The sequence below is a fragment of the Meriones unguiculatus genome, chromosome 7 (assembly GCF_030254825.1).
Source record: "Meriones unguiculatus strain TT.TT164.6M chromosome 7, Bangor_MerUng_6.1, whole genome shotgun sequence".
In the NCBI taxonomy this organism is placed as follows: domain Eukaryota; kingdom Metazoa; phylum Chordata; class Mammalia; order Rodentia; family Muridae; genus Meriones; species Meriones unguiculatus.
The window spans coordinates 12,168,955-12,193,915 of record NC_083355.1 but is presented as its reverse complement, the minus strand read 5'-3'; the positions used below and the strand labels follow the sequence as shown (position 1 = coordinate 12,193,915).

At 44.1% G+C, this 24,961-nt stretch overlaps 1 protein-coding gene across 1 annotated transcript in view; it reads right to left on the bottom strand.

Moving 5' to 3' along the window:
• Positions 1-24,259, bottom strand: part of LOC110561937 (uncharacterized) — a 30,058-nt gene extending 5,799 nt beyond the window's left edge. The window contains exons 1-2 of the mRNA XM_021658530.2: positions 24,062-24,259; positions 14,006-14,202 (exon numbers count right to left, since the gene is read on the bottom strand). Of these exons, the coding sequence (XP_021514205.1) occupies positions 14,006-14,202; positions 24,062-24,129 (265 nt within the window). The 5' untranslated portion in view covers positions 24,130-24,259. The remainder of the gene's footprint in view (positions 1-14,005; positions 14,203-24,061) is intronic.
• Between the last annotated feature and the right edge of the window lie 702 nt (positions 24,260-24,961).

The window sequence follows — 24,961 nt, the reverse complement described above, 5'->3', positions numbered from 1 at the left end:
CCAAGCTAATAAACCCCTCTTTAATGCAGGTACTGCTCCTTTAGAGAACTCTGGCTAACAAAGGGTGCCCTGTGCGTCCTAGGTGATGCCTGGAGACTCCTTTGTGGAAGCTCTGAAAGTGTGCCTCATCAGGAAGCTGCTCTGCTGCAGCTCTGCTCTGTGAGCTGAGTGGATTCAGGGGGGAGTTACCTGGAGAGAGGACATCACTGGGGCTCAAGCATGGTTGTTCAATCAGGTCAGTTAAGGAGCCGATTGTGTAAACCCTTCCCTTTGCTGCGTGGATGCAGAATTCTCCTACTGTAATGCAGATGCTGGTAACCCTTCTTCTCAAAGGCCAGATGGTAAACACCCTAGGATTCGTGGGCCACATGGCTTTGTTTTGTTGTGTTGTGTTTTCAGCTACACAGCATGTCTATTGGAGCATAGATACGGCTTTGGTTGGGCCTAGGTAGGCGGTTCAGTCGGAAATGTGTTTGTTGTGCAATCATAGGAACCCAAGTTTGATCCCAGAATCTGCATTTAAAAAGCCAGGTGTGGTGGTGGTGACAGTCTGTTATCCCAGTGATGGGAAGGCAGAGACAGGGGGGATTCTTGGGGCTCACAGGCCAGCTAGACTAGATGTATGGGTGAGCTCTGGGTTCAGTGAGAGACTCCATCAAAATAAGGTCAGGAGTGACTGACGAAGATGCACTGGCCTTTACACCCATGCTTATGTGAGCACACAGACACACACAGACCCATAGACACACACACACACACACACACACACACACACGCACACATGCACACACGTCCATGCACATAGCTGTGCTTCTAGAAGACTTTTCTTGTAGATAGAAATATTTGATCTTAATATAGTGTGTGTGTGTGTGTGTGTGTGCAGGTGCCTGTGTGTGTGGATATGCATAGAGGACTACTTTGGCTGTGATTCCTCAGGTATTATCCATCAATTAGGCTAGGGTGGCTGGCCAGCAACATCTAGGAATACACTAGTCTCTGCCTCTGCAGTGCTGGGATTATAGAGGCGTGCTGCTGTTCCTGACCTTTTACATGAGTGCTGGGAAGGCAGGTTCCAGTCCTCTTGTTTTCGAAGCAAACATTTTACCTACTGAGCCCTCCCTCCAGCCCCAGCTCCTTCACATTAAAGACAGAATCAAGGATGCTAAATCCTAGAGTGAATGCTCTCATTGTCATGATCCATACTCAACCCTTCTCATGCTGGCCAGCTTTGAATTTCCTAGATGTATTTTAGCCCCAAAGGACGAAGGAGGGGATTATCTATTCTCCCACTCATGAGCACCAATGGGTGAGGAAGGTCATTTCATCCCTTAGATTTTCGCTCAGTGTTTCCTCTGTTGGGCCAGCCCTGCTCTCAGCTGTTGCTCATTAATTTCCTTTTCCTCCACGGAAGGAGCTGCTGGTGTAGAGGGCCAGGGCTGCCGTGTGCTTCACTGGCCAGGGCTGCCATGTGCCATGTCTTTCCTCAATACCTTCTACAGGCTGAGTGGAGGCCTTGCATTTCTCAAAGGATTCAAAATCAGAGAAAGCAAGCTTCAACAGAGCAGTTCCCCTTAGATGCCAAAGTAGGTATAAAAACAGGACTCAGAATCGGTCTTCCTGGGTCTGCTAAAACATTTGAGGCTCTGGAATGCCGGCAGCGGTCTTTTTCTTTTACCCTTCCTTTGGGTCTATGTTCCTGGGTGTTCACAAGTGTGCAGGTGCATGGGGGGGATGGCGGTCACTCTTAGGGGTTGTTGCTCGGGTACCGTCTACCTTTGTGTTTAGGCGAGGCTGTCTGGCCTATGAACTCCAAAAGTCCATCCTCCTCCTCCTGCTAGTGTTGGAATTTTAGATGCATGCTGCCATGGATTACACAGGTGCTGGGGATCAGACTCAGGTCCTCACGCTTGCATAGCACACACTTGGTTGACAGGCGTCTCTCCAGCTCTGAGCATTTTCATTGGCGGGAGTGAGGTGATGGTTGGGCCACCATGGTTTAGTGGGCTGCCTGGTATTTAACGGATTCGCAATAAATGTCTGAGAAACAAGGACATGGGGTGAAGACCGTGAAGAGGGTTGTCTGAGCAGAAACTCGGCTTTCCTTCCAGCAGCTTGGCCTCCTGTGCTGCCTCTCGGGACTTTGCAGAAGTGTGTGCTATGGCTGGTACCAGAGTATACATGGCTTTCCATGTAAAATGCCTTCCACTGGCTCACCGTTATCTTAAGAGTGGCATCCAGCCTCTTGGGGCTTTGCTAAAGCCTCCTCAGGCAGTAGATACTGGCACCGCTTGGACTCAGAGACTCTCCCTTCAGCAGGCAACAGGGTCAAGACCTCCCAGATCGGGATGTACTTTTGAGTGAAGGGATGAAGGGGCAGAGGAAGTGGTGGACGCCGTGTTGCTCTTTGTTTTTGTGAGATAACCAGGACATATGGGTGATTTTAAAATTCCTTCTTTATTAATGATTTTTAGGGGGATCAGGGGAAGGGGAGGGATGAGGGAAAGATGCGGAGAGGCCATTCTCTGGAAGTGATTAAACCCCGGAGATAACACACACTCATAGAAAACTGGAAAATTTTGAAAGATTTGTTTATAACCTCAAAATTAATCCCATGCCCTTGGTGCTGAAAATACTTCTCTTTGGGCACAGAAAAGGCACCTCCCTGCTTAACTCTGAGCTCTTTAAAGTAAAAATATCTTTCTACCGAACTATTCTTTTCCTTCTTTAAAAAAGAAAAATAACACTAAATATTGAACTCAGGCCCTAATACACACTTGGCAAGTACTCTACCACTAGGCTGCACCCCCACCTCTTTTATTTATTTATTTATTTATTTATTTATTTATCTATCTATCTATCTATCTATTTATTTATTTATTTTGAGAAATTGCCTCACTGTGTAGTAAGGCTACAAAAAAAAAAAGTCATTAACATGCCTGCATAAGCTGCCATGCCCATGTATGTGGAGGCCAGAGGGCATTCCCGTGTGTCACCTCTGGCTCTCCATCACCTTTGAGGCAGGGTCTCTCATTTGCTTGGAGCTCACCAGTTAGGCTATGCTGGCTGGTCGGCAAGTGTTAGAGAACCTCCTGTCTGCACCTCCCCAGTGCTGGGGAGTCCCAGTGTGCACCACCACACCTAGCACTTTCTGAGGGGGATCTGGGGGAATTGAACTTGGGTCTTCATTCTCCCAAGGCAAGTTCTTTATGGGCTGAGCCATCTCCACAACCCTTTAGAGAGATTTTAGTGTTCAGGACAGGGGTACTGAACTCCCACTGGCTAGAGTAGCAACTCTTGGTCCTCTCACGGAGCCTCTCACGGAGCTTTCAAAAAGACCAGTGCCCAGGTTCACCCATGTCCATTGCACCTGAGTTTGGCTGAGTGGTGCTTTGGACAAGCTTCCAGGTGATTTCCAGCCAGGAAGCAGGAGGTCATATACTGCCCAGTTAGAATCAGACTCTGGCAGCCAACTAGATGGTACTCTGATTGCAAGCTAGGAGCTGACCAGGGACTTTTGAGGGTGGAGAGGATAACTCTATGGATTATAGTATTTGACTGGTGCGAACACTTCTTATTTGTGACAGTGGCTCCCACATGACAAGAAAACACTGTTTTGATTTTTTTTAAATATCAAAGTCATTTGGTTGTATTAAAGCTTTAATGGTTCTTGCCAACTTTTGCATCAGGGGAAAACTATTAATGCCAGAGAAACACTGCATTTTTTTAATGTTTTAATTTAATTTTGTTATTGTTACTCTCACTGCTGTTTCATGTAACCCAGGCTGGCCTCAAACTCTCCATGTCCCCGAGGTTGGCCTGGAGCATCTGACCCTCTTTTGTCTACCTACCAGGTGCTGAATGACAGGCATGCATTGCCACGCCTGGCTCGTGGTTTCTTTTAAAATAGAGTCTATGTTAATACTGTTGGATTCCCTAGCTCCTGGCATGGACCCTGCCCTGTGGCTTGAGTATTCAGAATGACCATATGAGACATGACCTGAATCTTCGTTATATAGGGTGTGACAGGTAGAATTCTAAGGTGCCTACAATTTTAATGCTCTATGGCGCATGTCCTAAACACTCCATCTCCTTGGATGTGACCTGGGCTGGTGAATGTGGTGAGCCAACATTCTAATGACTATCTACATGGCAAAGATGAAGGAATCTCCTAGTTAAAGACCCTAATAAGCTGACTCTAAAGTGATCAAGAAAGAGCTTATGGGGCCGGAGAAATGTCTCAGTGGCTAAGAGCACTTGTTGCTTTTCCGGAGGAAACAGCTTTGTTTCCTAGAACCCACACAGTAGCTAAGAACCATCTGGAACTCTAGTTCCAGAAGATCTGATGTCTTTTTCTGGTCTCAACAGGCATGGAACACATATGGTACACATGCCTACATGCAGGCAAAACACTTATACCCAGAATAAAAACAAACAAATAATGAGCTTATCTTGCAGGCCTGACCTAATTCAACGAGTCCCTTAGAAATGGCCTTGGGTTCAAAGCCTTCAAGAGACAAACTACCGGGGGATCTAAGTCTGCAAAGACCTTGCCAAGAACCCAGAGCCACAGTGGATGCCAAGGAAAGGAGTCAGCTAAGCTCTGCCCAGTTTCCTGACCCATAAAAACTGACATAATTGGCATATGTAGTTTTAATCCACCAGATGTGTGGTCATTTGCTTTGTGGAAAGAGGACTCTGATACAGCAGTGGAGAGATAATAACACAGAGAGGTTAAGGGACTTGGCTAGAGATGTGCATTGGAAGCTGATGGAGCTGGGAGGCAAGCCTCTACATTTCCTGCAGTATGTTGTTAACCACCACTCCGCCATCAGCCTCCAGGAGAAGGCTCATTGGCACCAACCCTCTTGTTTTTTTGGAAAATATAAACCAGGACAAACCAAGGCTGATTCTAAACCCTGCTGTTTCGTGAAATGAGTTGGAAGTAGAAGAAAGAGCTGCCAACTCAACACAGACCACACACACACACACACACACACACACACACACACACACACACACGGTAGCAGTGTCGGGGGAACTAAAGGATTTGGTTACTGTCTGGACTGTCTTTGCGGGATGCTGGTTGTTCCAGGAATTGAGAAGCAACATTTGTGAGCAGATGTGTTTCTATGGTTGAGTCTAACTGCTACCTCACGCAAGGCCATGGTTGTCCCACACAACACCACAGTATGAGGCACTGGAAAGCTGAGAGAGCTCTGCTCTGTGGCTGCCTGTGAGCTTGGAAAGGTCTCTTGGCTTAATGGATCTTTCTTTTTAATGAATCAGGAATAATAACACTTGGTCAGCTCTGATTCTCATCACCTGTTCTATCATTCTTGATCTTGACTATGTCATAAAGTGAGTGCTCTCTATATGAAGCCATTGCATTGCTTTGCAGTTGGGATAATCCTGTGACGTAGTTCTGGCTAGAGTGCAAGAAAAGTCTGGTGTGGGGAAGAGTGCCTTGGGAAGCTATTATTTTCTAGTACATAGCTAGAATAGGCCCATTTCATTTTCCAGTGTCTGTCTGTCCTTTTCCAGCCTTGAATGTGTATGTGATGTACCTCAGAGGTGAGCATCCATCTTGTGGATGTGAAGAAGAAAGCCACGGAAAGCTTGGGTCTCTGATGGCAACATGGAGACACCTGTCAGCCTTGTATACATTGTTCTAAGTATCTTGTCAAATTCAGCGAATATGTTTTCTCTTTCTGTTTGTGATGTGTTATTTTTTTAAAGAATTAAAAAAATGACAAAGTGCAAAGACTAGTTCATATATTTTGATAGTTGAACGGTTCCTCCTTAGAGCTTTACTGGATGTAAGAAAGAGACAAGCACCTCCCTTTCTCAGTACAGACTCCTGAAGGGTATCGATATAGTGTGGGGTGAGGTGTCAGTGCGCCCCAGATGGAATTCAACTGACTTACAAGTCACAGAACAAGCATTAACAAGTATGGCCTCGTCAGAGCCACAGCACACCCAAGAACATGTTGCCTTTTGTAAAAGGCTCTGAGAAGAAACAGCCTGTCTGCCAGCAAAGCAGTGTTCTAAGTCAGGAGATGAAGGAGCGGGAACAAGGAGATGGGTCATTCTCTCCCATCCCAGTCACAGCACAGTCTCTGAAGTCATCTCCAGTGTTGGCTGCAGGAGGCACCTGAGCAAATGTGGCTCATTAGTGGAGTATGGTGAAGAGGGTAGAGGAAAATAAAACTTATCTGTCCTTTAGTGCCACGGTCATAGAGGAGGAACCAACTGTCTTTAAGAAGGATGGACCCAGTTGGGGACATGCAGCTGTTTTAAAATTTCATGTATTATGGGGTGTGCTCATCTGGTTCTATACAAGTGGTATATGAGGCTGATAATGGAAACTCCTGGGAGGTGGGTTTGGATTTAGATTTAAGGAAAAACCTTATTCCTATATCCTCCATGAAGGACTATATTAGTTTTGCTCCTTGTCATTGTAACAGAACCTACCAGAGCTGAAGGGAGGAAGGACTTATTTTGGCTCACAGGTTTGAAGTGTACAGTCCACTATAGCGGGGAAGGCATGATGGAGTTCTGAGTTCAGGAGTGTGTGTCTGGCACGCCTCACATCTCAGGGACCAGGAAACAGAGAGAAACTGGTGTATGAAAACTCCAGTTTGTATCACAGAAGACAAGGCTCCCGAGATCAGAGGCAAATTACCCAACACCACACAGCATGCTTATGGAGGAGTGTTCACTCTCCCTGAGTCTTGGAGCTGTCTACCCGCCCTCCCCTTTTTTCCCAATGATCTGCTCCTTCCAGAAAAACAGTCATGCTCTGCTAAACGACCCAGCCTTAGAGTGAGCATGTTCCAACAGGATGTGCAATTACACAATATTGGTCTGAAAGACGAGTTTTTCCCCGAGTCTGGATAAATGGAAGCAGGCTCTTTTGATCTGCAGTTGCCAAAGTTTTCCTTGATACACTCAAGCAGAAACAATCTAAGCTAAGGTTATGGTTTCAGTTGCGTCCAATACCCAGCTCTGGGATGAGGGAGGACAGAAGACTCTTCAATCTGTCATCTCTGCCATTAGATCCCCAAAATTACTGTGGAAACTACACATTTCCAAGCAAACCCATTTCTTTTTCAATCATGCCTGACTCTGTCTCAGTCACACACACACACACACACACACACACACACACACACACACTCCAATTTCATTTGAAATACTAACATTTCTGTAGGTAACTCATCAGTCAACGAAAGCCAGTCTTATTTCTACAGCTCATTGGTCTTAGAGCCAGCAAGGCCACCCATATGAGTGGCCTTCTCCACTTGTCTTCCTCCACAGTATGTCAGACGTGGAAGATGAAGGGAGAGCAAGTTGGGAGACATGGAAACCTGCCTGACTCTGGCAAGAGCAACTGTAGGAAACTTGCTTTGTAATTTCCTGAACATTTTGGATCAGAAGTGGGAGGATACCCCCAGATGGAAGAAGATTCTAATTACTTTCATGTGGGAGAAAAATAAGAAACACACAGCTTTGAAAGGGGTATAGTGAGTGGATTCTGAACTCAGGCTCAAGGATAAAAGTTCCCCAAACACTCCTTTCCTAGGGTGGGAGTGACAGTTGCCTGAGAAGATTTATTGATCCAGATGGGACCACCTGTGGATAGGAAGGATGCTCAAACCCCCATCCACGGAACTGGTCTCTACAAAGACAGGGATGATGTAGAGACTGGATAATGCATTATCTTCAAGTCTTTGACCATTTTAATTGGTTTTATTCTCCAGAATGTTTTCAGTTCTCGAAACAGTGCCTGATGCACCGTGGGTGCTCAGCAAGTATTTGCTGAGTGAAACACAGAATGTGGCTTCCATCTGAAGCTCTGCCTGAAGTTCCCATCACTCAGTTGACTATTTAAATGATGCCCATAATAGAGGTAAGAAATCTAGAGGGACCTTGGTTTCTAAACAGAGTTGGAGATAAAGATTTACTGAGAAGGCAGAAAAGCTGTGAGAGAGTCAATAGATGTGCATGGTATCCTGGAAGACTGGGGAATCATGGGAGACTCTTAGAAGGAGACTAACAGGATATGGGTACAACCTCTGAAGTGAGCATCTTCTTTAAAGCGCTGATGATTTCTCACTTTCTTCACTTTAAAGCCAAAACATTTATTCCAAGATAAAGGGTCTCCCCTCCCTTTCCTTTCACCTTTGCCTCAAGCCATCACTCTTGTTTGCTTCCCTTACAGTTCTTCATGAGGACCATGAAATAAGGCAGGCTTTGCCAGTGATCTGTTTTCTAAGTTCTTCCTTATCAGTGTTCATGTGATCATAACTCTAATGGACTGGAATGTCACTGTAGGAGGAATTTTCTGGGGGCCAAAACTGTACCTTTTCAGAGAGCATTTAGCGTTCTCATAAAATAAAACCTATTCTAGACTCTGTGTGACTGGGCCACTGGAGGTCACTGGGAGAATTTGGCAAATACATTTTGTCAATCTCATTAGCTCTAATAGCTCCATATTCATGACCAGGAGGCCTCTGTTTTCCAGATTGTAAATGAGGGTCACAGACAGCTATGTACCTTAAAAACACCTTCTGGATTGTCCCTCTGTCCTTGCAGCCCACTTAGCAGACCCATCATGCATTTGCAGAGTTTGATGCTAGAGAAAGACATGAAAAGGTAAAGACAACTTGTCTCCCTCAAGCTCTCTCAGATTGGACCAGGTGGGTACCTTCGGGATCAAAATACCTCACCTTTGGTGCTAAAGTAATTCTGTGGGTAGGTAACAGTCTGAGAGGAAGGGAAAAAAAAAGAGGAGAAAGGAGAATCTGCCAGAAGAACTGGGGTGCAGATCACCTGGCAATTCAGTGGCGAGAGTGCTTGCCTAGGGTGCAGAAAGGCCCAGGTTTGCTCCTCAGTGTAAACTTGATCTGGTGGTACATAGCTGTCACCCCAGAAGTGGGAGCAGGAGGATCTGAAGTTCAAGGACATCCTTTGTTACATAGGGAATGAAAGGTTAGTCTGTGGAAGAGGACACTGTGTCCATAAATATGTAAGTGAATAAGAAAACAAACAAAAATAAATATAGAGCACTGTCTCAAAAATAAATACGTGAATAAAAATCCCCTTCATTAAAAAGAAAAAAAAAAAGAATTTGCAAGGGTAGAAAGGAAGGGCTGTGACGTGGCTCCATCTCAGCTGCCATTCTGTGCATCCATTGCAGTACCCCTACTGTGCCTCTGAGGATACCTGCTGTTGGCACTGGGTAAGGTTTGCTCTTCACACTTAAAGAGAACTCTCAAGGGCTAGTTGCTATTCTTTCTGTGGGACCGTTTCTGGGATTCAGGTATGAACCCCAGTGGATTTGGAGGCTCCCTTAAGCATGGAGTACTCAACTCTATACATGTAAAAGCAAACTAAGGGACAAAGAGATGTGGGCACCTTGCCAGAGCCAAAGTATCCCCAAAGCCCATGCTCCACATTCTTCCATCAGATCCTTTTCTTGAGAATTTGTTTTAATTAACTAAAAGCTTGGCCAGCTGTGAACTCTGTGGACCATATAAACAACCATCCTGGCAAGACATGCTCACTGGTACAACAGTGTCACTGACATGAGAGTTAATGCCCGCCTTGCAAAAACCTAGCACCGTTATCAGTACAGTCAAGAGATGAGGAAGCTTCACCCCTGTTAGCTAACTTTTATAGTACTGAAAGATGCTAATCATGATCCCGAGGAGAGATTAGACAACAGTCTTACAAGCTGTGAATTCTATGAGCTACAATAACTGGCCTGATAAGACATATCCGTTGGTGCAATAGTAACACGAATATCATAGGAGTGTCCAGCCACTTTCACATCGGATTTAAGTCCCACTTTACAAAATGAAACTCATACTGGTAAGCACCATTATCAGGCCAAGAACCTGTGTCTATACAAGTAATAGGCCCTCACAGAGAATGTACTACTACTATTCTACTAAGTGGACATAATATTAAACCAACTCGTAACGACTTAGCACCATATCCATAGATTATTGCATCTATAAACCCTCATCAGAGAAGTTTCTTTCTGTAGTAGATGGTGATCAACACATAAACTTATAACTGGTCAATGTTCACAGGATAAGAGTCTCTGGGGAACTCAGCCCTAAATGAACATCTATATTACATACCTCCTCCCAAGGCTCGAGGATCACTGTAGAAGAAGGGAGAGGAAGGTTCTAAGAGTGATAGGCAGTGGATGGTTAGATGGAAAGAGTGTTTTCCAGACACAACAGGAAAGTTTCACATCTGAGTCCACAGTAGCTGTGACGGAATGCATAAGACCTGTGCAAACCCCAAACAGAAAAAAAAAAAAAATCTCTGCATGGAATGGGGAGGTGTACAAAATCCCACCCCTAGCTCAGGAGCTATTGGCAATCCATAGCTTCTGGAAAGAGTTAGTTCTCTTTAAGGATGTGACCTCAGGCAAGTTGACCATGCTCCATTGGGTGACTGCACACCAAAGAGTAGATAGACCACACAAATTGCCTCAATGGATTATTTTTTTAAGAGGACACACATTTGGGAATAGTAAATCTGGGAAGAGTTAGGGAGAGAAGTGGGGATGAACATGATGAAGTGAAGATACACTATATGAGATACACAAATAATAAAATTACATTTAAAGATAATATATTGGCAAACATTTCTATTCTTATGTTTGTTGTTCATGTTAGATATTTTGTCATAACAATGAAAAAAATTAAGTGTAAAAAGAGCTTTTATTCAACTGTTGTTGTTTCAGAGGATTATTGCTTCTGTCTGCTATTCTAGGCCTCGTCCTGGAAGCTTCTAGCCTCTGTACAATCTAACCTAGGGCTAGAATGTTTTCAGCCTCTGAGACTTACCACTTAAAAAGCTCACCCTTTATGGTGTGAACCTAACCAAGCAAGTCAAAGACTTGTATGAAAAAAATTTCAAGTCTCTGAAGAAAGAATTAGAAGAAGATATCAGAAGATGGAAAGATCTCCCATGCTCATGGCTTGGCAGGATTAATATAGTAAAAATGGCCATTTTGCCAAAAGAAATCTACAGATTCAATGAAACCCATCAAATTACCAACACAATTTTTTACAGACCTTGAAAGAAAAATTCTCACCTTCATATGGAACAATAAGAAACCCAGAATTGCTAAAACAATTCTCTACAGTAAAAGATCTTTGGGAGGTATCTCCATCTCTGATCTCAAGCTGTACTATAGAGCAACAATACTAAAAACTGCATGGTACTGGCATAGAAACAGGCTGGTGGATCAATGGAATCGAATAGAAGACCCTGACATAAACCCACACACTTATGGACACCTGATTTTTGACAAAGATGCCATTCAATGGAAAAAAAGACAGCATCTTCAACAAATGGTGCTGGTCTAACTGGATGGCTACATACAGAAAAATGCAAATAGATCCATACTTATCACCCTGCATGAAACTAAAGTCCAAGTAGATCAAAGACCTCAACATAAAACCAGACACACTAAACTGCTTAGAAGAAAAAGTGGGGAAGAACCTTGAACTCATTGGCACAGGAGACAACTTCCTGAACAGAACACCAACAGCACAGGCTCTAAGAGCAACAATCAATAAATAGGACCTCATGAAACTGAAAAGCTTCTATAAAGCAAAGGACACTGTTGTCAGAACAATATAACAGCCTACAGACAGGGAAAGGATCTTCACCAACCCTATATCTGACAGAGGACTAATATCCAGTATATATAAAGAACTAAAAAACTTAAACAGCAAAAAAAAAAAAAAAAAAAAAAAAAAAAATTCAAGTAATCCAATTTAAAAATGGAGTACAGAGCTAAAAAGAGAATTCTCAATAGAGGAATATCGAATGGCAGAGAAACACTTAAAGAAATGTTCAGCCTCATTAGCCATCAGGGAAATGCAAATCAAAACGACCCTAAGATTTCATCTTACACCCATCAGAATGGCTAAGATCAAAAACTCAAGAGACAAGGCACCTGGAGAGGTTGTGGAGAAAGGGGAACTCTCCTCCACTGCTGGTGGGAATGTAAACTTGTACAACAACTCTGGAAAGCAATCTGGTGCTTTCTCAGACAACTAGGAATAGTGCTTCCTCAAGATCCTGCTGTCTCAAGTACCCAATAAGGACATTTGCTCAACCATGTTTGTAGCAGCCTTATTTGTAATAGCCAGAAGCTGGAAACAGCCCAGATGCCCCTCAGTTTGAGGAATGAATACAGAAATTGTGGTACATCTACACAATGGAATATTACTCAGCAATAAAAAACAAGGAAATCATGAAATTTGCAGGTAAATGGTGGAATCTGGAAAAGATCATCCTGAGTGAGCTACCCCAGAAGCAGAAAGATGCACACGGTATATACTCACTCATATAGACATATAATATAGGATAAACCTACTAAAATCTGTACACCTAAAGAAACTAATCAAGAGGGAGGACTCTTGCTAAAATGGTCAATTCCTATCCAGAAAGGCAAAGAGGCTGGACATCAGACGATGGAGAAAAGAGGGAACAAGTCAGGAGCCTGACACAGAGGACCTCTGAAAGGCTCTGTCCTGCAGACTATCAATGCAGATGCTGAGATTTATGGGCAACCTTTGGGCAGAGTGCAGGGAATCTTAGGAAAGAAGTGGGAAACAGTAAGATCTGGAGAGGACAGGAACTCCACAAGGAGAGCAACAGAACCAAAAAATCTAAGCACTGGGGTCTTTCCTGAGACTGATACTCCAACCAAGAATAACCTAAGACCCCTGCACAGATGTAGCCCATGGCAGTTCAGTATCCAAGTGGGTTCCATTGTAATAGGAACAGGGACTGTCTCTGACATGAACCGATTGTCCTGCTCTTTAATTACCTCCCCCTGGGGGGGAAGAAGCATTACCAGGCCACAGAAGAAGACAATGCAGCCACTCCTGATGAGACCTAATTGACTAGGGTCAGAAGGAAGGAAAAGAAGACCTCCCCTATCAGTGGACTTGGGGGGGGGGCTGTATGCAAAGGGTGGAGGAAGGGAGGTATTGGGATGGGAGGAGGGAGGGAACCACAGGAGGGATACAAAGTGAATAAAGTGTAATTAATAAAGAATTTTTTTAAAAAGCTCACCCTTACTTGTTCTTACTGAACTCTGGGCTGGCTGGTTCAACTCAGGTGCTCTAGTTCAAATTCCTCTCTCAGATGATTTATTCAGAATGGCTTCTCTCTCTCTCAGCCCCTGAATTGCTCTGCTTGGCCTCAAACTAACTCCAGCCATCTGCTCTAATCTCCTGGCTCCTTCTCATTATCTGGCTCATTTCGTCTTTACCTGAGTTCTCTCTCTGCAACCTGTCTCTCTATTACTACTGTCCTGTAAAACTGCTTCCTCTCTCTCTGCATTGCCTCTTCAGTAGCAACCCTTTCCTCCCCTCCTGAGAGTTGGGTGTATCCTATTCTGTCAACTCTTTCTCTGCTTCATCCCTCTTTCTGCTACTCAGTTACACACCACTTTCAAACATGGGTGTTTCCTCCTACAAATTAACTTTCTCTTCATTGTTTGGAATTAAACATGTATTCTACCATGCCTGGACCGAAGCTTTTCTTTACATGAAACTTGCTCTATACCAGGCTGGCCTTGAACTCAGATCTGCTTACCTCTGTGTCCTGGATTAAAGGTATGTTTGCATTCTAGCCAGACCACACAGACCTAGAAGGTCTTTGGATGTGATCTCTTGTCAGAATAGCCATGTTCTGAATTAAAATTCCTCTACAACTAAGTAATATGAAAAGTAGAGTTTTTGAGCCAAAATTTCATCATGGATGGTAGTATTTCTGCAGACTTGCTATTACAACACACACACACACACACACACACACACACTACTACTACTACATATTATATGTGATTGGTCTTATCTTATGATAAGCAACTTTTCCCTTGTCCTAGACAGGGCCCCCACATCCAGAGTCCTGTTCCGCAAACCCCCATGCCTGCAAGTACCCAAAGGTAGGCTGCTCTTACCTTTCACATCTTTTCGTAGCTCTGTTTTGCTGAGAAAGGGTCCTTCCTCTGCAGCCTCATTTTCTCCCGCCTCTTTATTTTTGCTCCCAGCACTATGGTCGTGCTCTGTGTCCTGGAGCATTTGACCCTGGGGTACGTGGTGGCCTTCTGGAAGGTCTTCATGCTTTTTATTCTCCTTTTTCCTCTCCTGAGGAACCCTAAATGTGGAGAAAAGTAGGAGAATGAACCAATGACCTATAAATGATTCATCCAGTGTGTGGTCAAGTGAGGAAGAGATTAAACTGGGAGCCCTAACTTCATGAAAAGTTATTCAGTGTGGATGGAAAGATCTCCAAACATGGCTTCTTAGTGACTCCAAAGCATCCATCATCTCACTCAGCAAGTGTCCTACCATTTTTTCTGATCCAAGTCTGCTCACATCTCCATCCTTGTTACTCCTAGTGATGTTTCAGACTCCCGAGCCTTGCGTGACTTGGCTCAGGTTTCTTGCTCTGTCCAGAACGCAGCAATCTCCTTCCTTCTGCCCACTGTATTCCCGTTTTCAGTCTCCTGGGAATACCTGGGGTCACTTCCTTTGTATACTGTCCATGATTCCTCCCATTCCTATCTCCGTCTCTTCTCTGGGCATCAATGCCTTGTGAGCAAATTCACTTTCATAACAACCAGCCACACTTAATGCTCAGGTCACGTGTCTACTCTTTTATGAGATTGTAGGGTCCCTGAGGTTCTGCTTCTGCCTACTTTGAGCACAGGTATTTCTTTGTCATAGAGAGTTGTACTTGGCATGAGGTAGATAAACTATGTGATGGGCAGATGGGATCATATTGGGGGAGGGTAGAGAGAAACAAAATAAGTGATCCAAAATATTAACTACAGGAGAGAGAGAGAGAGAGTTGAGGTATGCGCGCGTGTGTGTGTGTGTGTGTGTGTGTATGTATTTGTGTGTGTGTGTGAGAGAGACAGAGACACACAGACAGAGAGAAAAAGAGAACTAAATTTAGGATTTAGAGTATTCTAGGCAAGTTTTCTACCCGCAAGCCTCACACTCACTATATATGTGAGGATAACCTCAAACCTTCAGTCTTCCTGACTTTACCTCCTAAGTGCTAGGATTATATGTATGTGCTTCCATGTCTATTACTGTGGTACTCAGCACTGAACCCAGGCTTATCTTGTTTGCTAGGCAAGCATTCTACTAAGAGAGCCAATTCCCAACCCCAAGCAGCATTTTTAATCGCTATTTTCATTTTTGATACTGGAGTTTTGCTAACTTATCCAGGCAATTGAACTTGGAATCATCTTCCTTTAGTCCCCTGAGTAGCTGAGATTACAGGCCTGAACCACCAGGCATGGCTTGCATTATGCTTTCTTGATCAACCCCAAATCCACAGTCATGACCAGAAAAGTCAAAGGAATGCATTTCTGTCTGAGAAGATTGTGTCTGGGATTGGTGGAGGGTGCCCTGGGGTTGAGTCAGAGTGTCTTAGCACTGGCAAATGGTGTCTGGGGGTTGGATAGGCTGTTCTAGGAGTGGGTCAAGGTGTTCTGGGATTGACTCAGACTGTCTTGGGATTGGTCAAGGATGTCTGGGTGGGGCTAGGCTTGCCCGGGATTAGAGTTTTTTAGGATTGAGTCGGGGTGTTCCCTAATTGGGCCAAGGCTCAGAAGTTTTCTTTGATGTTTTGAGGTTAGTCCATCTGCAGGAATAATAAATGACAATATATTTCTTGGATTTAATTATTCGCTTTTCTGCCCAACCAAGGAAACTAAATTTGAACACCATCATCCTGGATGTGGTCAACAGGATTTAGAAATAACAGACTTCTGGATAGTCCCTTCTGTCCACATCTGTCTCTGGACTATCCATGGATACTGGACAGGAATGTGACCGTTTTCTCCAGCATGCAGATATAAACATCTGTACCACTTTTCTTTTATGAGTTTGAACTTGGTTTCTGACATTGCGGTTTGCAAAGCCTATGTTCCCTTCTGATGTGTCTCTTGTTTCTCTCCAAAGACCCGGTTTAGGCAATCCTGTATGCACAGTGGTGGGAGGCTAGGTATTTTTTTTTCCAAAGGAAAAACAGAATTGTTAAGCTTAGAAAAACATATGCTCTGTGCTCTCTCGATAGACTCCTCAACATTTCTAGCAAGCTGTGACATTTGAACTGACAACCCTGAGGCCTATTTTGGCACATTAAGGAAATCTACACTCAATAAACAAGTGATCACGCATTTCTCCAGTGGCCCCTTCCGAAAGCGCTCCATGCACCGCGAGATTCTTGTCTACAAAGCTACGGTGAAGCATTGGCAATCTACCTTATTAGGCACATATGCAAATGTATTTGAACCCACAGGACTCAATTAAGTCAGGCCTTGTCAAGAGGAATGGAGTCATCCAGGAGCTTCTGGGGAGCTGGGAGGCTCTTCCAGAGAGCAGCTACTGACACTTAAAAATTATGCTCATAAAATATTGATGAGAAAATAATAATTTCCCAAAGTCCCAAAATCCAGTAACTAAGAGGTTGTGGCCAGATTTTCATCTCTCTGGAATTAAACATGTTTATTACCACTCTTTCCAATGTAATCAGAAAACATCTTCTGGAATCTTAACAATAAGCTTTTAAAAATTATTATTATTATTACAAGTTGATGTGGCTGCTTTCTTGTACATTGTATGTACAAAGAAGTGATATTTCTTTATTTTTCTAATGCATGCTTTATTGAAGATGGCTCTATGCGATAACATTTATTTTACCTACTTATTTTTTTTTTTTGTAATTATCTGTTCTGCCCCCACGATCTATGCCAGATGCTAAAAGTACAGCAGGACCAAGTCAGTAAACAAGCAAGCAAACAAACAAAAAAAACCAGGAAGGTAACTGTAGTTTATGGAAGGTTCCAGAAATCAGTACAGAAACTTCAGAGGGAGAAGCTGAAATCAGATGGTTGGAAAAGACCTTTTGGCAACAGGATTTAGAATAGAGACCCTGGAGCTCAAGGCAGCCCCCCAGATGGAAACTGGGGATTGCACAGCACACACAGGGGAAACAAAGTCTTTGAAGCAGAGTTTGAGAGCATTTGAGATACAGAGAGAAGCCATGTGGTCTGAGGGGCTGAGATGGGAAGTAGCATGAGATGGGGCTAAAGAGAGGCCAGAGCCAAGCACACAGGCCTTATGGGTAATAGCTATGATCTTAGATCTTATTCTGAAAGCGATGGAAACCAAGGGGAAAGTGCCATGGCTGAATTTGCATTTTATGAAGATTAATCTGGTCGATCTTTGAAGAGCAGATTGAAGAGCAGATTGAAGAGGAGAAGGATGAGACAGGAAGGAAGAGGTGGGGAGATTCAGTAGAGTGCACAGGACCAGTGTCACACGAGTTGGAGAAGGGAGGATGGATGATGGCTTTGGAGGTAGCACTGATGAAACTTCCTGACGCGTTGGACTGAGGGGTCCAGGGAAAGAAAGACTCAAGGGAGAGATGAGTGGATTTCTTCACATATGTGTGTGCTCATGTGTATGTTCTGGTGTGCAAGTCTCTGTGTATACATGTATGTCTAGAAGCCAGAGGACAACTTCCTATGCCAGCTTCAGGGATTCTACCCAGTTCCTTTGAGACAGGGTCTCTTGCTGGCTGGTAACTTGCCAGTTCAGCTAGACTGGCTGACCAGTGAGTCCTAGGGATCCTGCTATTTTGAACGTTCCAGTATTGGGATTGTTGGCAAATGTCACTACACCCAGAATTTTTATGTGGGTTCTGGTGACCAAACTCAGACCTTCATGTTTGCATGGAAAGCACTTTAACCACTGAGACACCTCCCCAGCCCCATTGCCAGTGTTTGGAAATGAGCAGTGGGGGTTGTTGGTGTTACTGGCTAATGGAGAAATCTTAGAAAAGAAGGGTTTTCACAGGAAGGTGAGCTCAGAAGTTAGAGAAACCTGTTGCTAGTGAAGACTTGAAACCTTTTGGCAACACGCCGTTTGAATGTCAAGTTTTGTCATTCATTGCTGGGACTCTCAAAACAATGCAGAAGTATTCAAAGAACAGGCCATAGAGTTTGAGACCCCTAATCGGGGGCATTAGAGGGTCCAAGGATTGACCATATTTAGCAAATAATGTAGCAGGTGGAAGTGTGCAATCACAGGTGTCTTCTTCTTGCAGCTTGCCTGGTCAGATCTTGTTACTGCTTTTGAACTAAACATGCTTGAGGGCATGCAGGTACAGCAAGAGTGAAAGCTGTGCTGAAAAAGATGCACAGATCATCTAGAAAGAAAAAGAATGGTGATTCAAAAGAGAAGAAAGTGAGCTGGCGAGATGGCTCAGTGCATAAAGGTGCTTGCTGCTAAGTCTCAGGACCTGAGCTTGAATCCTGGGAACCATATGGTGGAAGGAGAGAGCAGATTCTCTCCTCCTCTTTCCCCTCCTCCTCTCCCTCTCTCTCCACCTCTCTCTCCCCACCAAATAAAAAAAGTAATAAAAGGTAATAAGTAAAAGGCAGAGAGTGCTTGATATTCATAGATGACACAATCCACATATATAGCATTGTTCTTGGAGATTCAGGACACGTAGTTCAGATTTTTAAAAAAAACCCTACTCTTCAAAGTGAACATTTTCTTTCTAAACCAAGTATTGAAACAAAAGGCAAAAGCTCTGAAGCCCTTCATAGCATTCTTCATTGGAGCTGCTTCTGATTAGATTTCACAGGCCTGTTTGCTTTTCCGCCAGGCTGACCACTTCCGAGGACTCACTGTCCTGTGCTCCCCTTGCTTATCTCTGCTTCTGTTTGCTGTTCCGACAGTGCTCTCGGTGCTTCTAGGAAGCACAATAATTGGATAGTCGGTTAGCGGTTGGCAGAGCAGAATGCATAATTTTGGGGAGTACAGAGAGCAAGGCACCTGACCTGGAAGAATGGCTTGTTGTGAGGGGTTTCTGGCTTGTGCATTTAGAATCTCAGTGCTGTGCAGGGCTCTGCTCTCTATGATTGATGTAATACACATAAGTCTGGGAGTGAGCCTGGGTTCAGTGCTTAGCTCTGCTGCTTCCTACTTTGTAACTTTAGGCTTGTGAATTCATGCCTTTGAACCCATGTTGTCATTATCAAAGTGTGGATAATTATAGATACGCAAATTGCAGGGATGTGGAGAAGGGTGGTTGCTGTAAAGCACGCAAAGCGCTTAGCATACTACTTAATTCATGCTGGGAACCACCAGGTCTATTATGTCCATCATATTATCATGACTGAGCTTGCAAACATGGCTGTCAGTTTGACAGGAAATACATTCTAGGTTTGGAACCCTGGAAGGACTATCGGTAGCCCTGATGTCATGCGTGGAGGCTGTAGAAGCGATGGTTGAGACACTCTACTACAGGCCAGCAACAGTTGTAAACTGCAGACTCCTGGTATGTTGTACTCATTCAGTTTTCAAGTTCAATTACAAACTTGAACAATTAAGGGTGGATGGGCATGGACAGTTGGGTGTATTACCGGCATGGCATGAAGTGTGCTTGTTAATACCAGCACCCAGGAGAGTCAGGAGACTGAGCCAGGAATAGCCTGAGTTTGAGGCTATAGTTGGGCACCCTAGGAAGATGCTATCAGAGAGAGGTTGGGGTGGGGTGGATGGGGGAGCTTGAGAGATAACTTAGTTGGTAAAGTGCTTGCCTTGCAAGCCCGAGAGAACCTGAGTTTGATTCCAAGTGAGGCAGATCCCTGAGGCTCTCTGGTCAGCCACCCTACCCTACTTGGCAAGTTCCAGGCTGGTGTTCCATAAATAAAAATAAATGGCACCTGAAGGATGGTACTAGAGACTGTCCTCTGGCCTCCAAAGGTACATAAGCACATGTGAGTGTAATCCTCATGTACACAGAGACATACACACACATACACATACAAATAAGGAAAATTTCAATGGCCAAGTGGGCCCTCTTGTATACAGTGTAGACTGTTAGAGCCAGAACACAGCCACACCCCCATCTCCAGCAGCCACTCTCAGCCATGACTCTGAAGGCCATTTCCCCCATGTTTCTCTTCTACCCTCAGCTCCATACCTGACTCAGACAATCTGCTGTCAGTCTTAGACCAGTTTGTAGTCATATTCCTTCAGAATCTCCTTGGCTCTTGAGCTTTTTTTAGCCTTGGTTGTCCTATCTGTAACCTGGGGATGGTAATGTTGTCCCCTGCCCCCAGAAGGCTCTTATGATGGTAGCATTAACATAAACAGGTCTGCCAGGAGGAAACCGAGGCTACCATTCTTGCCATCAGAAAGCTCTGCTATGTGGTGGGCATCAAAGCGAACTTCCTAACGACCTCATCGTTAAGAGTTCTTGGAGAAGTGGGGACAGCATTCTCCCGTGGGAGGAAGCCCACTATGCCTGGGCTGGATAGTCTAGTCAACACAGAGGGAGGTGCTGGCAACTTTGCGAGTTTGGAAGTGGTTTTGACAAGATTTCCTGGTGGTTCAATGGGGTAAGACAGTGAGGAATTAAGGAGGGGAGGCAGAGATGGGGCAGAAGGTAAAGTGCTTGCCAGGAGGCATGAGGGTCTGAGTTTGGATCTTCCCTATAGTCCCACAGATGGGGGTAAGTGGATCTCCAGAGCCCACTGGCCAGCCTATTCTCAGTGAATCTGATAAGGGTTCAGTGAGAAGCTATCTTTAAAAATCAGGTGGAGAATTAAAAAAACAAAACAAAATAAACAAAACAAAACAAAACAACAACAACAACCCAGAGTGGACATCTGACATTGGCTTTTGGCCTCCACATGTATATATGGGTACATACACCTGCGTGTGGACACACAACTAAACCTGCACACATGTATACAACACAACACACATACACACATGCACTCACGCACACAGATTCCCTTAAGTTTCACGCACATGACTGGGTACATGGAGCTGCTATTTGCTGAGGTATGCTGGGTGGTTGTAATGCACTGTTTAACCCCCAGACAATTCTCTCCACATCCAAGGGTTCTGCAAGCATAGGTTCAAATGGCTGTGGATGGAAAGACTTCAGAGGAAAAGGAAATGTGTCGGCCCTGTACACGGGCAGACTTACGTTCCATGCCCTTATCTCCTAAACACTGATTTCCATTGTATCAGGGTGATTGAGTGTGTACTGGTGGTATGAAAATGCTACCCTAGGTGTTCTCCCCTGTTTTTAAATCATTCTTTGATGATTTCATATGTGCATTCAAATGTTTTGATCATACCAACTCCCATATCCACCCCCTCCCTGCTCCATCTCTACCCAGATCCCCCACCACACTCCTCTCCCAACTTTATGATTACCCATTGAATCTAGTCAGTACTGTCCTTGTATGCATTGGTGTTGGGCCATCCACTAGACCTTGGGCAACCCAGCAAAGGCCACTTCCCTGAGGAAAAGTGACCCTTTCTCTCCTAGCAGGCTTCAACTGCCAAAGCTTCTCAGCTGTCTTCATGAGCCCCTCTCCCTCTATGTTAGAACACTGGTGGGCTTGATCTTATGTAGATCTTATGCCAGTAGCCATGGCTGCTGTGACCTTGTGAATACAATGGCTCTGATGTGTCCAGAGACATCACTTCTCAGAAGCCCTCCCTAATCTCTAACTCTTACCACCTTTCTGTCCCCTCTTATGAAATATTTCCTGAGCTACATGGGGGGGGGGCTGCTAAGATATCTTATTCAGGTAGACTGACCAATATCACAGTTATTCAGCCTGGCTTCTGTAATGATTGTCATACTCACAAAAATGAAGTGCTACACCATATGTATGAGGGTCTTGAGCATCTATGCATGAAACAGTCTCCCTCAGACAACTGTACATACATAGATGAACACTGGCTTGTCTCTAGCAACCAGCTAAGTTAGGTCAATGGTCCACTCCAGTGGGAGATTAAAAGAAAACAGGGCAATGATGCCAGTATTTAATCTCCTTCCCTGAGAAGAGGGCTTAAGTCCTTAAGACCTTAACTGAAGGTTTTCATTCTTTGCATATTCTCTCCTGAGTTTCATGCCCATTTCCTGAGTTCATCAGACCTTGGACCTTGGACTGGTAGCAATTACATGGTCAATCAGTTTCTTACAGAATTCCTACATTTCTATGGTATCTTGTTTTGATTTATCTTAACTTGTCTTCTTCCTCAAATTTCCCTTTCCTTCTCTTCTCACTTTCTTCTTCCTTTCCATATCCTTATCCTTTCTTCCTTCCTTACTCCTCTTTTTTTTTCATGGCCCTGCTTGTCTTTGAACCCATGATCCCATTTGCCTCAACTTCCCAAGTACTAGGATTATAAGTGGATTACAGCTGTGCCCTATCCCAACTGGTATGAATTATCCTATTTTGAGTAAATGAAAAGTGATGAAGTGTCCAGACAGATTGGAGAAAAATTAGGATGATGAAAGTAGAAAGTGAAAAGAAAAGGAGTCAAGTTTAATGTTCTAAATCTCAAGATGATATTTTCAGTTCATGGAAAGTTATCATTCCAGAAACAAGCCTCTATGAGAAAGAAAATGGTTTTCCAAACATCTAAAGGACTTAAATATGTAAGGAGTCCAGCTAGATCATGTGGGATCAATGCCACCTTATAGAGCAAGCAGAGAATGACTAATGGGAGGATTACAGGAAGAAGAAATGGAAACCATTAGCCAGGAAGGAGAGAGGAAGCAGAGAGATTCTGAGAGGGTACAACTGGTCATTGAGGAATGACTATGAGATTCCCCACTCTACCAGATGTAAGCAAACTTGGGACAGGGATTGATGACACATTAGAAACTCAAGGACCCCAGATGAGGGGGAGACAACTCCTCCTAGCATCCCTACCATGTCCACCATGGCCAAGAGCATTTTCTCATGGTCTGGGTCTCCTATTTCAGTAATAGGTCACCAATGTGCTGGGGACAACACTGTCTTGACACAGGCTTGGGACAATGTCCAGGAAGCAAGAGGGCACAGAGGGCAAGAGCCCTAGTGATGTGACAACCACATCACTTTGGGACTTTGGGCTTCAGCAGCAGATGGCAGCAGGAAACTCCACAAAAGACTGGGGCATCAGCTAAACTCCAGCAAACACTAGTCAGATACCTAGGGAAAAGGGCAATCTGTAGCCAGGGACACCAAAGGCTCCAAGGACCTTCGCCACAGGACATTTCTACTTTCTTCTCCAGCTGGTACAGTAGGGAGCTTGCAATCTTTTCTCGGTGACTGGTCATACCTACCCAAAATCACTCTTCTACTTTTTTCACTAAGAAGCACTTTTTAGCTCCTTTTCCTATCATCTGGAAATTTCCTTTAGTTGTTTATTCCTCTGCTTGTGTTTAGAAAAGAGGAATGGCCAAAGGGGCTTCTGAGAGGGAACGTTTCATCCTTTGAATTTAGTGGTTATTTTCTTGATGAAATTGAGTTTTTCTCAGAGTGACCTGTTTCTAACAGGGGCAGCAGAAATAAACCTCTGTTGACAATTTCCATTCTTCTCTGCCCTTCGGATAGATGGAGGCTCCAGAGGAGGAGAATAATGACTTTAAAAAGAAATAATGAAGCAGGTGTTGTGGCACATGCCTCTAATTCCAGTGTTCATGAGGCAGAGGCAGGAGAATCTTTGTTAGTTCTAGGCTGTTCTGGTCTACATCATGAATTCTAGGCTAGATAAAACTACGTAGTGAGACATCATCTACAAAACAATTATAATGAATTTCATCTTCTTAGAAAATGTCTGAGTGTTTTGTGTTGGTTCTTTTTTTGGATTCTCCCACAAGGTTGATTCCTTCATGGACCTTCATTTTGAGCCATGGAGTCATATAATAAGTGTGACAACTAGCTTTTCTCTAACATAATCACTGCTTTTACTTATCAAGTAATTTTCAATACAATGGCATTAAGAGAAATTAATATAAAGAGAAAAGTACCTATCTACAAAACAAAAGCATCCTTTTAGGAATGTGTTATCTTTGCCTGTGTTAAAGATATTGGCTGACTGACCAAACACCTGCCTCATGAAGTCTGTGATACCCAGATCCTTTCCTCAACCCTGTCAACACAAAGGGAAAGAGAGAGAGGTGCACTTACCTGATGTTGTCGGGTGACAGAAAGCTTTGGCTCGTTTGGGTGCTCTTCCAATTATTGAAATGGGACATTTTTAGGATGGTGTCAAGACTCAACAATGGTGGCAGGGGTTTTAGTATTTCCTTAATTCTTAGCCGTTGCCTTTATACAAAACCCCAGGATTTGTGGGGATTTCTCTCCATCCTTTCTCTGGCATCCTAGATCCTGACTCCAAGGCCCTGGACTCCTTTGGAATGTTGACATTATGATGTTATGGGAAGGATGTTGGCACCGTCAGCCCTGGGATTCCACAGAGCAGGCACTAGAAAACAGCTGTCAGCTCTGTGCAACTGCTGCACATTCCCCACCCCGTGTTCCACAGCCCGTGACATCTGAGGGAAGTGTTTTCCTGGGTTGACTGAAGAATGGATGTGCCACTAACGCACAGCCCTGCTTTTGTTTGCACACTCTTCTGAGTCAGAAGCATGTGATGTTCTGAAGACTGTTTCCTGTTCACATCTGAGAGGGGAGAAGGCCTCTGTGTCAACAGCAATGACAATCAGAGCTAATCTTCAACCTTGGTTGTGGAAACCACTACCTAGCTTTCACTGTGCTACCAGAGGGGATCACACAAATCACATCAAATGTGCATAGTTCATAATTTCCTTCATGGTTTCCTTTCCCACCCATAAAGAATGTAAAACCATGTTTAAGTTTCCATATGTGTAAGACTGTGTTTGTCTACTTCTCAATTTCTCTATCTCACTGTCTTCTCCCCACCCTTTCCCTCCTCTTGCTCGTTGCTCCTCATCTTCCCTTCTCTCTGTCTCCCTTCTTCTCCTAATGCCTTCTCTTTTAGATCATACCTCTTTTCTTTCTTCTCCCTTCCCTTCTCTCTATTGTCTCTGCTCCCTTTCTGGAATT